This window comes from Pinus tabuliformis, chromosome Q (assembly GCF_031772625.1).
Source record: "Pinus tabuliformis cultivar Carrire ecotype Pingquan chromosome Q, CPIR1, whole genome shotgun sequence".
In the NCBI taxonomy this organism is placed as follows: Eukaryota; Viridiplantae; Streptophyta; class Pinopsida; order Pinales; family Pinaceae; genus Pinus; species Pinus tabuliformis.
Genome location: NC_142296.1, coordinates 1,237,451,810 through 1,237,468,649, shown reverse-complemented (window position 1 = coordinate 1,237,468,649; position 16,840 = coordinate 1,237,451,810). Strand labels below are relative to the sequence as shown.

Genomic DNA, 16,840 nt, shown 5'->3' with positions numbered 1-16,840 from the left:
GGGCAGCAGGTGACAATGAAAAATGAGCTACCACTCACGAATGATGAGGGGCATTTGGTGTTGTAGCTAGAGGCTATTATTGACACCCGGGAGAGGCAGCTATGGAGCAAGACGGTCTGGGAATTCTTGGTGAGGTGGAAGAATTTACCGGATGAGGATGCCACTTGGGAGAGTGAGAAAATTTTGCAACATCCATCACTTCAGTTTCTTGAGGACAAGCAACATTTTGCCGGGGGAGATTGTAATATTCCTAATTAGCCATGGCTAATTGGAATATTCTATTTTGCTCAATTTTACCTTCTATAATTATTAATAAATAAAAAAGTGAGGGAAGGGGGACATAACTCACTTTAAGGGGGACCATTTGACTCAAGGATGGCAATATTTTGTAATGGATATGGCCATACCTTCTATGTCATAATTCAGATGGGTTGATGCCCATATGTAATAAAGCTTGAGGAGGAGGAGTTAGAAGTTTTTGTGTTGACTTTTGACTCAAAAATAAAATTCAAATTATTTTCTTACGAAAGTCCAAATGGGACTTGTCTCAAATACAATTTTCTTTTTTACTCATAATAAATTATTTTTTATTCTTTTGACTCTATAAGCATGAAGAACACACTTTGACCAAAAATAAAATAATAATAATAATAATGAATATGAAAAATATATTAATGATGAAATTACATTACATTATGAAGACTGACACTAGATATAATTTCAACAAATTGATCCACCCCACTCTTGGCAATCTCGTCCTTACTAAGTGGGAGAGCCCTTAAAATCCCTAGCCTTTATCATCTACAATTTAGTGTTTAGTTGTGTCCAATATTAATGTTGTTTGGGAAAGCCCCTATACTTTACATGACATGGCTTCAAACATGCAAAGATATTAGAGCGTACACACACATACATATACAACAATATCCTAAGTCTACAATAGCCTTCTCACTAGCATGGCCATTGTAAATAATACATAACATGGATCAAAGGTGTGACAACCTCCTTCCTATTGTCACCATCATTATATCTACCTACATGTTGTTAGTTAATCAATATGCATCTACGCTTGAATAGAATTTGCACACATGAACATATCTTAGAATACAATATAGTTTATGAACTTACAAATTTTACTCAATTAATGAATATAAAATTTATCTTATATGGATCTATAGTGTCAAGGAAAATCAATCCTTGTAATAGTGTTCAAATTATATTATAGAATCACAAACAAACAACTTGAACTTAAACATTTCTACCCAACTCAACCATGTGCACATGTGCCTCTATCTAGTGGGATATGTAAGTGGTTGAGGCCATGCAATTATCTCCACTCATGATAGGTATCTCAAAACCCTTCATATCCATCATAAGGTTGGGCCTTCTCACCCAGTGGCTCAATTTTGGTTGGTGGAGGATGAAGAACTTAGTGCGAATGGACCTCCTCACCATCTTGGCAATCTCGTTGCTACTATGTGGGAGAGCCCTTAAAACCCCCTAACCTCTATCATCTGTAGTTTAGTGTTCAATTGTGTCCAATATTAGCCTTGTGCCGGAAAGCCCCTAAACCTTAGATGATGTAGCTTCAAACATACAAACATATTAGAGCGTGTGTACACGTGTGCGCATGCGCATACACACACAACATGAACATATATGAATTAAGTGTTTATATATACTTGTGTGCGTTAAAAGATTGATCAATATAGTTAGCAACATAAGGAACATTTCCCTTTCACATGTTTGTTTAATTAAAACATACTTTCGCAATACATAATTAATCAACATTAATTTCTCTAACATCATATATATATATATATAAATAAATTAAGTGTTAATAGATTGATGAATACAATTAACAATATAAGAAACAATACCCGACATGCTTGCTTGATTAAGACATTCTTTCACAATACACAATTACTGACATTAATTTTTCGTAACAGTTTTAATACATATATATGGAGTCACATAATAGAGTAACAAGTTGTGTTATAAATGCCTTGACATATTTTAGAGTCATAAATATAAACACAATTGAGCTCAATCAATGTTGATTCATTGTGGTAGTTGACTTTAAAACCTTATAAAAAAATAATATACGTTGAAATATAGAAGTCTAGAATGGTGGGCCACTATACATGCCTACAATCAATATCCTTTAACACAACCAAATGTACCTTTAACGCAACCAAATGTATCTATCATTAACATTTTTTAAAGTTTGATTGCATTGTTCCATCGCATCAAAAAACAATATCCCATACAACTGACAAATGCAAGTAGGAAAATAATCCTCACAATCTTTGTTTCTTCACTCCACCAAGAATGTGTGAAAATGATAATGTAAACTATGTTCATAGGAAGTCATTATCAAATCCTATACGATAATACCCCGGAAAACACCATTGTGAGCAACACAAATTCTTCTTCTAGTCAATAAGTCTATGTAGAAACTTTCTCCAACCGGAGATAATCATACATTACACCAGTAAAAGGGCCAGTCGCTTTTCTTTGTGTAAGGTATAATGTATTCTCACCCTCCACTAACCAGTTTCCAGAAACATCAATGTTAAACAGATAATACAAACCATGGACGCCATGACGAGCAATGGCATTATCTTTCCCAAATGGCATAGTATCAAAAAGTGGTTGAGATGTATTCGCATCGTTGAATCGAACCTGTGACATGGAGGAAATTGTAAGGAGTGCGAATTAACGAAACCAAACTATTTGTGTGAAGCTCAATCATATGCTTTGCCTGTTTTAAGTAGAGGTGGATACTAGCAAGAATCATAGACACCAATATGACTTGAACAAAATCAGAGGATTAGCCATCATGAAGAGTTTTCAACCTGAATGGCTGCATTGTTTGATGATGCAATTGCTAATCGAAGCTTATAAATACTGTTTTGTTCCACACCACTTAGCTGGAATTTTACTTGCCATGTTGTGGGACGAAAGCTTCCATCATTTTCAATCCTGAAATTATTTGTATGAAATCAGTAAAACGCATATTCGTCCATTCCATTCCAATTCTTTCATAATTTCAAAATAATACAACAAATATGTAACCTTTTTGGACATAAATTTGTTTCTACAAATATATAATTGGGAATCCGACAAGACTTGGTGCAAGGCTTGTTGTTATGTTTTAAATCAATTAACTTGCAAGACATTCAAGGATAAATATATGCATAAGTAGCTTGCACATGCAACTTGTAACATCCTTCACATAAATGGGCTACCTAGTAATGAAGTTCTGTCATCTTAACTTGGTTGAGGGAGCACTTTTTATTGTAACACATTCTTGCTTTTGACTATTCTAAGACTACAGCAGCTACTCGGTTATGTCTCAATGAATTGAGGGATATTGTAGAGAGAAAATGGAAAAAGTTTCCACAAGAAAAACTAATATGATAGTATTGACCTGAAGGCAGGAACTATTTATTACTGCTGAGTGCAACATCACTACAAATTATCATCAAAGATGCAATTATCATCAAATATGCAACAAGGCTAGGAGGAAGGAGGCTAACAACCCAATGCCAAAAATTAACAACCAACAATAATGGGGACGATATAAATAAGAAAAGATATCGAGTTGGCGGAATGGAGGAAGGATTACTCAACTTTTAGCTTAAAAGTCAGGAAGGATTACTTACCTGGCAACTTAAGAAAAGGAAAATTTTAAATTCTACAGTCATGCATATTCCTTGGGAAATATCAATATTACCAACAATTATGGAGGTGGCCTTAGCATGATTGGTTCAGCATGGAATCTGATATAATACTTATCGAGGGATTGAAACAAAAAGGATCGTACATTTGTTAGAATATTGGAGTTAATCTTAATAGCGATATAAATGACAGGCTCTTGTGCAGATCAAGTTATTGAAGAGTGGAATCACTTGAGACCACCAAAAAAATGAAGATCATGCATAAACCAACTCAATACATATAAAAACCAGTAAGAGGATTGATAACAAAAAGAAATCAAGAAAAATGATCAAACCATTAGATGAATCAATCACACTTAAAAATATAGATACGTTATCTGCAGTCAAACCTGTGCCGTAAGCATCTTCGTCAAATTCTTTTAAGGAAAATGGAAGTAAACCACACATAAAGAATATGACGGATGAAAAACTATAAGACCAAAGGAAAGGTTACATAAGTATCATCACTATGACTGCAAGGGAGCATCATGATAATATTTGCCTTAACAATGTGAAACATAAGGTGATGACAAAGTCTTAGTGACAATAGAAATCATATCCTTATTTGTATGTAGAGTATGAAGATATGACATACCTGCATGTGTGTGCAAAGTACCAATCTGTTCTCCAGTCACTAGTGCCAACTGTATATATCAAATCATTGTCTTTCATGATTTCAGAATATCTTTCCCAGAGGCCGTATTGCCGGAAACTAAACAAGAAATAGAACAACGGCATCAATTAGCGACATGCTTATGACAAAGAATGGTCGAGTGGCCAGACTATGTGACAAAAAGGTTGAAAAGAATGTGTATACCATCAAGATGAGAGAAAGGGGTACATACGAGAAATAGAAGAGAAATATAATCGAGAAGACAAACTAATGTAACTTTCTATATGAAAAATTATCAGAATAAGATCTAGTTCATCTAAATGTTTTTCCCTTTCAAGTCCCTCCCTCCCAATGTAAACAATAGTAACTGCAAGACTTCCTATGGTTGGCATCCACTATGCAATTTATAATTGATGATTTTTTATGGTTGTCCACAATCAGTCCATTTTTTACACATATAACTAGGTTATTAATATATCGCACCACATATTAGTCGTGTACATATTGTTCATAGAAGCACAATCAAAATAGAAGCGAAAAACAAAGAATGAGCACACTAAATGAATCCATTCAAACATTTGGAGTAATACGTCAAATTATCTCAATGTCTATTGTACCATTCTTGTTACTTGACTCTTTCCAATGAGAAATTTTCAATGATTTTTCATAAATTGACTCTCATTTATATCCTAAATATATTACAAATTCATGTAACAGATCCAATGCATTTCATCATCACCAATCAATTTCTTGCTAACAATACAGGACATCAATTTCTTGCTAACAATACAGGCATTTTAGATCTACTTGCATAAAACTCTCATTACTTAATTGGGGTTTTTCCATGGTGATGTTTTATATCGACTAGGAGAACATCTCTTTTTGTTTAATCAGCCTCTCTCATGTCTACTATATGCTTTTATACCGACCACTTGCAATAGAATCCACAGTTGCACATTTTATTAACTGCACTCATTAGAATGCAAATAGATGTTACAGAACAGAAACATAGCCATCTAAACAAATTTATGTAGGGAATTCTATCAATAGTATTAAATATTCCACATATAGATACAAAATTGGAATCCTTCAAATTATAAAAATAGGGACCCACCACAGCCATAGCAATGTTAATACGCACAATTCTAGTTTCAAAAACCTCAATATTAAATCTGGTGTACTAACTTAAGATGAGATGAATGCATGAGAATTAAGCACCATTTCCACCTTATATCACTTTGTCCATCCCCTGAGCTACAACATCAGTTAAAATCATCTCAAAGCTTCCCCCTTTATGAAATGTCATAATTTTCAATATAAATACCTATAGAAGTATTTACAATGCTAAGTTTTAAACCACCACAACCCAGTCCCATTACCTGTGAGTGATTGTTTATTTTCAGTGTTACTCCGATTTTTTCAAGATCTTATACCTTTTTCACAGCCTTGAGGCATGCCTCTGAAAGAGGTAAATCTTTCTGAAACACTACTTATTACACACCCATAAAGAAAATCATCAAGATTTTTTCTCTGAACTCTAATAGCATTAGACAGATCAATCTAATAGAGTTATCATTCAAGTTACTCTAAAAATATTCTCAATTATAAGCTCACAATACAATTAAAATGTTAACTCAGCGCTGGATAACAAGACAACAAATTGCAAAGCTCTTAAAATGGTTAATGCAATCATAAAAGATGTAACACATTAACTCTCAATGTTCACAATAAGCATAGAATAAACACACCAACTGTAAAACTTGTCCTTATTATATCTAGCCAACCAATGATCTTTCCATGGTAAGGTCACCCCTATATTGAGGCAATACATGGCTATTGGCCACTTCAATAACTTGATGGAACACTGTGATGTATGTAATACCCCTAATGGGTGTATATAACAGGATAATGGATGAAATGTATTATGTAAATGGTAATTCAGCCTAGTAGTGGGCCTACATGGTCAATGACTAAGAACCTAAGTCACATGACATGGGGATTGTTGCCAAAAAATCTAGTAGGCTTTGTGATGGTGTTCACAAAGCAAGGGCCAAACCTTGTAGCAACAATGAGGGGAAACTGCCACTGTCACCTTAGCAATTCTCCTCCTACTTTTTAGTGGAATTTCACCACAAGGGAGGCTTCCCTACATTCACCTATAAGGGTACAAGTCAAGGTGATGAAAATAGACTAGGTGAAGATACCCTATGTTGGAACAGGTTCAGTTTCTTCTTCGTAAAGGAGCAATGTATCATGCACCTAGAATAGATAAATTCTATAAACTAGGGTTTCTTGATATGAAACAACAAGGAAATACTTAGACATATAAAATTCTAAGAAACCCTCAAATAGGCTTAAGTTGAAGCTCAACTAGGGTTAGGGTTTCCAATGCACAAAATTGACAAGAAGAAGATGACATCAGCTCTATTTTGGGAAAGTTTAAAACAATAAATGCTAGATATTTCATTTAGAAGGTATAGGGAGGTAAACCCTTGATTACTATCCACAAACATGCGTCCAAAATAACCATAGAAACAATTTGGCCCTAGAAAAATCCCTAACGGCTTGCCTCAAAAAGCCTAGGAAGTATAAAAGAGAAAAAAAAAATAATAATTTTAAAGGTTTCTGATCAACAAAAAATTCACCAATGCCTAATCCTACTTGGGAAAATGGAGTGTTACGACATATTTCAAAGAACATGAAAATCACTTAGAGTAGGGGGAAATTATATTTTCCTCTTGTAACACCCTAGCTATTTTTTTTGTGAGGGGAGAAGTTAAATAAAAGATGCACACTAGGAGTTATTTTATGGTTTTCAAAGAATAATATATTTAACATGTAAAATTTCACCAAGATTTCCAATAAATAACAAGCCTTTAGTCATGGAAAATTTAGAAACCCTAGCACACATTCATTCACAAGTAAAATATAGAAATATCAGCGACAACTTACAAATTCATCCAAGAAAAACCTTCTTTCAATCCCAAAGACACATCTCCAATGCAAAAATCAATCTCCAATAGCAAGATGCTCCATAAAAAATCACCTTGTGCCAAGTAGCGAGTTAGACAAAGGCAATTCACACTCTTCTTAGAGAGGCCGAACTCTCAAGTGTGATGATTAATAATGTCAAGTGAGGGATCCTTTATATATATGAGGTCTATCCCTCACTTTTACAAAATAAAATTAGCATACAAGCCCTAAAACAAGTTTAATTTTGAGTGTTCATCAAGATAAGGGGTTACAAGCCAACCCCATAGCTCAAAATAATAAAACTATGCCATAAAAGCCCACATGTGTGGGTCAATATCCTCCATAAGCATGGCATCATGCCCTTCTTGAGCCATAAATGCTATGAAAGTACATGGATGGGCTAGGGATATGTCTCATCATCATAATCAACTCCAATTCTTGAGGCGGAGACCTCAAGAAGTGCCTCAAAATGCCTCCAAGTGTCAAAACCATGCTCTAGGTGCCCTACGTCACCCTCTCAAGGGATATATGGGTGTTGTGGCATCATCTCTCTCAAACATTGGGGCTACAGGGTCTCACCCTTGCCTTGTGAATGCCATCATAAGGCCTGCGAGATTTTGTGGCAACATTTTTCATGTTGTTGGAGGAGTTGAGTCCACCTCCTCGAAATTCGAAGTCTAACCTTCAATAAATATTGGTGAGAATAGCTTCAAAATGACAATGTAGGTTCTCATCTGGAGAATTCTAATTATAAAACATCGATTTCCCCTAGTAGCTCATTTGACGAAACCATACCTCCAAGGAAGAAAAGAACTACCTGCAAGGCAACTACTAATACTTCCACTTCCCCTATCATTCCTAAAACTCCGTGGTTAGGAGCCTCTTCGGTAATGTTGCCTCAAAATCTAGTAGGTCTTGTGAGGGGAACTCACAAGGAAAAAACTAGAGTCTAGACCAAGGGACAATAATATGAGGTGTGGCCCACTGTCACCACAACCACTACCTCCTACTCTTTTGTGGACTTTCACCACTAGGGAGGCTTCCCTATAGTAGGTCACCTAGAAGGATATGTCAAATACAAGGGATAAGGTGACAAGATAGGCTTATGGAGGACAACTCTACCTAAGAACAAGGCTTAGCAAGCATAATAGGGAAATTCACATCCTCCAATATGCCTAATTAGGGCACAACATGACCTAGGGATTGAGAAATCTTAAGGAAAAGGGATCAATCTAGAATCACAAGGCCAAGAAAAGGCTTCCAAGAAATGTATGCCTTCAATGTATGGAACAAGAATCCTTCACTAAACCTAAATTTTAAGCCTAGGAAAAACTAGGGATTTTCTAGGGAAAATTCTACCTAAGGCATAAGACTTTAGCCCTAAAATGGATGGATTAGCCACTAAAAGGAGTGGATTTTGAGGTAATCATATTTCCTTCAAATTTTGAATCCTCCCAAAGGCCAATGACTTCATCCCTAGTTGAGATATGTTCCCTAGCCCTAGCTAGCGACTTATCCTTAAGTGGCCGAAATCAGATTTAAGGAGAGAAAATGAGGTTTAGGTGTAAATTTATGGATGACCAACAAAGTGACTAAGGCTAGTGCCTAGTCCTTGGGTGATGGAGTCTATGGGAGTGTAAAATTTGCTAGATCTTGGCAAGGAGTAAGGGAATAATGAAACCCTAGATTTCAAAACCCTAGCTATCACTTTTGTGAGGGAGCAAAGTCAATTGGGAGAGCTAGTTGAAAGATTCACCAATGGGATTTCCATTCACATTCTATAAGTGAGTAATGCATGCAATACTATCATCTAGAATCCATAGAATGATTTTCAACAATAACTAGCACAATAGAAACCCTAGATAATTAACCATTCCATACATTAGACACAAAAATCAAAGATTTATCAAATCCAATACACACTTACATGATCGAAGGCATGAACAAGCCTTTATTGCTAAACAATGACATCTCCAATAAAAAATTACACCATACATTCACATCTCCGCCATATACAAGCTAGGCTGAAATTCTCTAATAGGACCGAAAATAATCACAAGTGATGATGGACAATCAAATGAATCTATCCTCTACTTATATGAGGATTGTTACTAGAAACTATGCCTAACAAAGCCCCTAAAACAAGTTTGATCCTCAAATGTGCTTGGGTTACAAGCCAACCCATTAGCTTTATCAAAATAGGCCTAAAGTTTCCCACACGTGTGAGTTGTAGCCTCCAAAAGGATGATGTCATCCAATATAAGTGCTTTAAATGCCATGTTCCAAAGGTGATGAGGTGTTCAAGAAGGTGTAGATACCTATAAGGTCCAAGATTTGAGAGTTGGACCTCAAATTCAACTCAATATCTCTTGTGGGGTCCCAAGATCCAGCTGGGGTGCCATAAAGTAGTCTCCATGGGTCTCCATCTTGTTAGTTTTTGTAGCAGTAGACAGGTGTTCTAGTCTCAAATTGTGTCTAAGAGACTAAGGAACACGAGATCTTCAAAACCCAGAAAAGGTTTCGCGATCTAAGCTTGTGAGATGCCTTAACTAAATTAATTAACCATCATTTAAATTTTTCGTAACTTAGGAAAATTGGTTAATTAATAGGAATTAATTAAGGAAAGTTGAGAAAAATCTAGAAACTCACATAGCTTGAATTTGAGATGATCTTAGCCGTTGATAACAATTTAATCATGGTCGTTGGTAATCCAACGAGAGATTATAAGAGCAGTTCAATGGGGATGAAGAAGACACATTTGAGCATAATAGTGAGATACATGGAGAGCAAGTTCCTTAGCAGATTGAGCTATCTAGTTGCAGCTTTCGAGCTAGAAGGAAGCTGAAGAAAGAGGGAGCATAAGCAGTTATTTTTGGTGGAGTTCCAGTGCCTGAGGGTAAGCAGCAAGAGGGTTGTATTATTTTCTCAGTGAGGTAGCGCGGGAGCTTCAAAGGGTAAATCGATTCAGGTGCTAGTGGCCGGGAAAATTTCCAGGAAGCCAAGCAAGTCATCTCTAGAGGCAGAGTCAAGCAGAACAACAATTTTAGAGCATATCCACAAGTAGTGTGAGTATAGCTTGTGCAGAGGCTGACAAAGGGGCATTCAAGTGGCCTAGACAAAGCCAAATTTGGAGTGGGATCAATTGTCGGGTGAGACAAATTATCTCACAAATATTTTGGCAAGATTACTTTGTTGGAGGATCTCCATTTTGGGCATCCAGATATTGTACTCATATTTTGTAGTTGCATAATAAAAAATAGACCCTCATCTGTTGCATTGGTTTTCCTTTCGGGTTTTTTTCTAGGGACTATTGTCCAAAAATATTGGTGTGATTTTTATTGTGTGTGCATCTACACCATGGAGCACTCAAGATGCTCATAGAAACAGTAACAGGGGTTCCAGAACTTGGCATGGAACACGATGATGTGTGATGAGAATGCGTACTTGGGAAGTATGCTAAGACAACATTTCCAAGAAGTGACAACAGAGCTGATGGCGTGTTAGGACTCATACATTCAGATATTTCTGGCCCGATGTCCACTAAAGCTCTCAGCAGTGCCAGATATTTCGTCACCTTCATTGATGACCATTCCAAGAAAACCTGGATCTACTTCTTGAAGACCAAAGATGAGATCTTTGATAGTTTCAGAGAGTTTAAAGCTCTCGTGGAGAATGCACAGGGAAAAATATCAAGGCGCTTTGCTCAAATAATGGTGGAGAATATATTGATAAAGACTTCACAGATTTCTGTGTGAAGGAAGACATCAAGAGAGAATGGAAAACTCCATATAATCCATAGCAGAATGGTGTAGCGGAGCGGAAAAACAAAACCATTGTTGGAGCTGCAAAGGCTATGTTATATGACCAGGATTTACCCAGATTTCTATGGGTAGAGGCATGTAACATGACAGTATATATTCAAAACAAGACTCCTCATAGAGCATTGGGGAAGAAAACGCTAGAAGGAGTCTTCACAAGGAAGAAGCCAAAAGTTAGTCACTTCAGAATTTTTGGCAGCGTTGCTTATTGCCATGTGCCAGATGAGAAATGTACCAAACTGGATTAGACTACAAAGAAGGGGTTCTTCGTTGGGTACAACGAAACCTCAAAGGCATACAAGATCTACATTCCTAGCAATAGGAAGATTGTAGTAAGGTGATATGTGAAGTTCATGGAGGGACGAGCTTTCAGGATATCTCGTGAGATGTTGGCATGTGATCAGAAGTTCCTTTGGTCTAGCAGTAGGGGCAACCAGTGGGATGGGAAGGAGGACAATCACAAGGATTGAGTATTTCCTTAGGTGCAGGAAATTTGGGGAAATCTTAGTAGATGGAGTAGCAGAGGCAGGATGAGGAGGAGTTGGTTGAACCTCCCACGACTCGTGGTTGAGCCAGCAGAGAGTTTCGTTAGACATTGAGAGATGTAGAGGAGTTTATTGGAACTCCTAGAATGAATGAAAGACGACGCAGACAACCTGATCAGTACCAAGTGTTGACCTCTACCGGTCAACTACCCATGCAGTACACCCCCCTTTTTCTTTGCAAGAAAAGGGCAGCACCTGATCAGAGTGTCCGTGCTATCCAACAGTCATCAGCAGCTTGATCAATCTAATTGTAAACCCAGTCTGCATGTATGAATTGTAAATAATCTAAGCAGATCAGAGTCATGTATGTAAAATTGCCTAGGTGGACCTAACTTTCTATGATAATCTATGTCCCGGAAGGTTTTTCGTCTCACCGATCCATGGATCGGCAGAGTTTTCCTTCAAACCTGACCCCAAAGCCGGGATGCATTTTGTCATTAGAACTTTAGGAGAATCCTAGTGTGTGAATCTGCTAGATTATAGTTGTGTCGCAGAACTGGGTGTTTGATGAGGGTCTGTGTTAAGTGGGCTTGTCCCCTTGAGGTGTAAGTTGTAAAAATCATGATGTAATGTATCTTGAGGGTCGAAAAATGTTTTAAATCCCCTCGTGAGTCCTAAGTCCTAGGTCCTAGGTGATGTTTCCAAAGGTTTAGTTCGATGATCCATTTAAAAAATGAAATAAAATAATAAAAAAACTAAAAAAATAAAAATAAAAATAATAATAATAATAATAAAAAATTTTAAAAAATTTAAAAATTTAAAAAATAAAATAAAATAATAAAAAATTAAGAAACTTTAAGTGAATAAATCGACGGATGAGATCAAGAGATATCTTGATCCTCATCAACGGTCGAGATCATTTCTACATGGATCAATCGAACTAGTCGTTGGATCATTTCCTTTAAATAGGGTGCTAGGAGTCATTTTCAGGATTCGATCTGTGAGTCTGATACTGAAGAAGCTCTCTTGTAAATCTGTTTCTGGTTAATAAAAGAAGACTTTGGGGTCCATATCTTGCTGGTGTTACTCTCTTAAAACGCTGTGAGATTGTTTCATTTTCTGCATATGTTATTTTCCGCCGTTAATAATAGCTTTTTGTAGAGTATTGTGAGCACAGGTATCTTGTTCACTTGCTAGGGTTTGGGTGCTGTTAGGGTTTCTGAAGTAATGGCAGGTATCTCCATTACTTCCTGAGATCCAGCAGCATTTTTGCCCTCTTTATTGACAGTTGTTTTGAGCTGTGCAGAAAACATTTTCTGAAGGAAATTTGTGGGCGTTCGGGGAAGTTCTCAGCTGAACCAGCCAACTCCCGCAAGCATTTTTGCTGAGCCCAGTTGGATTTGATCGTGGGTCTATCATTCGGTTTATTTTTCTAAGTTTGCATGAGAGATTTTCTGAAGTTCTTCACAGTGACGATCTGAAATTTCTGTTCTTTAAAATGTTTTCCGTGCTTACTGCTGAATCTGGCTGTTAAGGGGCCAAATCTGTAAATTAATTAGCTGATCTAGGGTTTCAAATTTCAAAATTTTTGCTTTATTCAGTCTTCATTAGGGTTTTGTATTTTTGTGTTTTCAGCTACAGGGTTTTTATCAAGAGCAATTTTTGAGTCAGCTGTCGAAGAACATTCCTGGAACCAGATCGTCAATATTACTTGCATTACATGAAATCAAAAACAGTGGAAAGCCCTCAGCTATCGAAGCCGTAGCATGCATCATTCCGAAACCGAAAGCATACGCTGTGGTTTTCCTGGGCAAATCGCTTCATCAGCTGAGGTTTATCGTTCCAGTTACAAACACGTAGAGAATAAAGTCTCTATTTATCGTTCCAGTTACTGCGTGAACAGATCCTTTGAAAACGACGGTGCAAAAAAAAGCGTCGATGTATTTGGCATGAAACAGTATTGAAAGATCCAGTTGTGAATTTGGAGGCATCGGTTCAATTAGAAACACGTGTTGGGGTTTTCTGAGCCACCATCAAAAGGTCCGCGTGATTAAGCAATATCAACCAGTGTTTGCGCAGCTGGCCATCAATCTGAGCACGCTCATGAAACTCTTTCGAATCACCGCGTCCGGAGCTGGAAACCACATCTCATTCACGCGGAGGATCCAGGTATCGAAATCGTTCAATGGGCCAGGTAAATGAGGTAAGTTCTGAAACGATTTAAGAGATTTTCTCCACGCATTCGGTAATTTTCGCTGAACAAGGGTTACGGTACCTTCGTCGTTGGCTATGATCCATTACTGTTTACCTTCTCATTCGCAAACCCTCAGGTAATGACTGTATTAAGTGCGAGTAAGTCTGGACTATTTCATTTGCACGTTCAGATCAGGGTAGCATTTCCATTTCTACGCGTTCATTTCTGCGGGTCACATATCAGGTAAATCGCCTTTTTTTTTATATGGATATATAATCAGTCCTGTGAGGTAATGTAACTTTGGTTTAGTTTTGCGTAGATTCTCTTATTTTAATTTTAGCTCTTAAGTTTAGATTTATTGTATAGTTTCATTTATATTTTAACTTTAGATTTTGTTTATTAGTTTTTTTTTTTTAGATTTAGGTTTATGTATATGTTTGTATATTTAATTGTTTAGATTTAGTTTTACCTTTTTTATTTTTTAGATTTATAAATTTTAATGTAGATTTTTCCTTTGTTTTTTTTGTTTAATAATAAAAAATGAAATTTTTTTATTTTTAGGCTTGGTTAAAAATTCGATTTTGGTTAGGTTTTATTTTTTATTTGACCTTAATTAGATTTTTAGATTTTGGTTTTATTTTTTGTTTTAAAATATAAAAAATAAAAAATTTCTTTAGATTTTAGATTTAGTTTTAAATTTTCATAGTTTAGATTTTTTAGTTTTAATATAAAAAAATAAAAAAATATTTTTTGAGTTTTTTTTAGGGTTTTAGGTTTAGATTTAGAATTTTGCTTTTTTAAGTCCAAAAAAAAAAAAAAAAAAAAAAGTTTGGGAAAATTTTTCTTCGTCAGATCCAGTTTCAGTTGCTTATCATGTTATATCTTTCATGCTGGGATCTAAATTTTTCAAGTCGAGATACGAAACTGATGTCTGGTTAATGGTTTATGATTCGTGGTGGTTTAAAGCTTTCATTTCTTGAAAATTCTCAATTGCTGGATATCGTTTTGGTCATTCTATGAACATTGTGATTTCGCTGATGATAGATGTTTGTTGTTCATGGTCCATATTTTTATATCATTTGAAAAGTAATCGTTTTAACCACAATCTCTTAAGGCACTGGTCTGCTAAATTAATCAAATCCATCTAGTGCTTTTCATATCGTGTCTTGTGTCTCCCAACCAATTGGTCGACAGTTGGTCTCGTCATCTCTCAGGGACTACCCCCCTTAGCCGCGGGAGACAGGCTTAAACGGAGGGATCGGGGATCAGAGTGACAGCCCCCGGTCTGAGCGTTGTCGTGTCAATCTGCGCGACAACATTTTTTGGCGCCGTTGCCGGGGATAGAGTTTTTCTGTCCTTGGTTTTTCAAAATCTTTCCATCATTCATCGTTCACCTGTCTATCATTCGTCTGGCCCGGCAACGCCAACATTTTTTGGCGCCGTTGCCGGGGAACACTTTTTCTCGGTGTTTCAAACGACAAATCATTTTTCTCATTTCTTATCTCTTCATCTGGCCCGGCAACGCCAACATTTTTTGGCGCCGTTGCCGGGGAAATTGTTTTCTCGGCATTTCAACGACTTTTCATCATTCATCTTCTCATCTCTCACCTCTCAGTTGAGCTGGCAGATTCAATATTTTTGGCATCTTTTCATCCCATATCAGCAGCATCTCTTGGGTTTGTTTCTTGTTTGGGTGGCGACTCCACTTTCTCATTTTTCCCAGACAAGAAGCTTTCCTCATATCTGCTTGTGGTTACTTTTTGGATCCTAGAATCAGATTCATTGTTCAAGTGGCGACTCCACTTCTTTCATCTCTTAATTTTCTTGAGCAGAAATCTCTTTCTATCATCCATTTGATCCCTTACTGTTCATCATGGATTATTCATGTAAACCATGTCATTTTACTGATAATCTCTATGATCTTCCGAAAGAGGCCATTTCTAAATTATTTAAGTTCTCGGGTGGTGATTCGGTCACTGTTAAACAGCATTTAAACATGTTTACTTGTGTAATAATCTTATATTGTAGATTTCCTCAATATAATCATGAAGATTTCAAGATGCGTCTATTTGTCCATTCTCTAAAGGGTGATGCCTTGAATTGGTTTAATAATTTTCCTAATGATTTTTTCACTTCTTTACAAGACATTCTCAATGATTTTAAAGATAGATATGATAGTCCAAACAGCTTGCCTTCTACCTCTAAAATTGTGCAAAAGGAAGAAAGTAATCATATTAAATGTCAAGCTGTTGAAGAAAGATCCCAAGACGATTCATCATGTCAGAATGTGTCATCCACCGGAAATATTGCAGATCAAGTTCATGATAGTGAAAAATCAGGGACAAATGACAATGAAAGGGAAGAGCAAAAACAAATTTTACGAGATCTAATGATGCTGGTAAGAAATATGGAAATCAATCAAACTAATTATGTCAATGATGTGAAAACTTTATGCACCCACCTGGAAAAACGTAATAGGGAGATTGAGGTCACGCAAAATCAGCATGCTAAAGAAATTGAGGCCATGAAAACTAAATATGAAACAGAAATTGGAAACATGCATAGCAAGATGTCAGTCTTAGAGGAAAATATGGTGACCATGAAAGTTGATCATGATAGGGAAATTGACTCTATGCAAAACAAGCTATTAACCATGGATGAGGAAATGACCATCATGACGTTCAATCATAATAATCAAGTGGCTGACATGCAAGCGAATCATAAAGAAGAAATAAATTTTATGCAGCATTGCTTGATGGACATAAAGGAAGAGAATGTTAAAGTAATAAAAGACATGCAAGAACACCATGCCAGACAAATCAGTGCTATAAAGGTTGAACACTCTAGTCAGATGGATGCCATTAGAATACAGGTTCAAAGGTTTCAGCAATTGGAAGATGAGAGAAACCAGCAAACATCAACAAATCAGGAGCCTTCTCATTTGTCACAACAAGTTCCATCTTATTATGAGGAGGTCATTGGTTCAATTGAAAGATGGTTAATTGAAGGTGATCCGGACAAACTTAAGAATGATA

At 36.4% G+C, this 16,840-nt stretch overlaps 1 protein-coding gene across 1 annotated transcript in view; it reads right to left on the bottom strand.

Annotated features, from left to right (window-relative positions):
• Positions 1–2,205: 2,205 nt before the first annotated feature.
• The window catches only part of LOC149224285 (uncharacterized), a 657,847-nt gene continuing 643,212 nt past the window's right edge, over positions 2,206–16,840 (bottom strand). The window contains exons 12-14 of the mRNA XM_089388141.1: positions 4,318–4,434; positions 2,859–2,985; positions 2,206–2,685 (exon numbers count right to left, since the gene is read on the bottom strand). Of these exons, the coding sequence (XP_089244267.1) occupies positions 2,449–2,685; positions 2,859–2,985; positions 4,318–4,434 (481 nt within the window). The 3' untranslated portion in view covers positions 2,206–2,448. The remainder of the gene's footprint in view (positions 2,686–2,858; positions 2,986–4,317; positions 4,435–16,840) is intronic.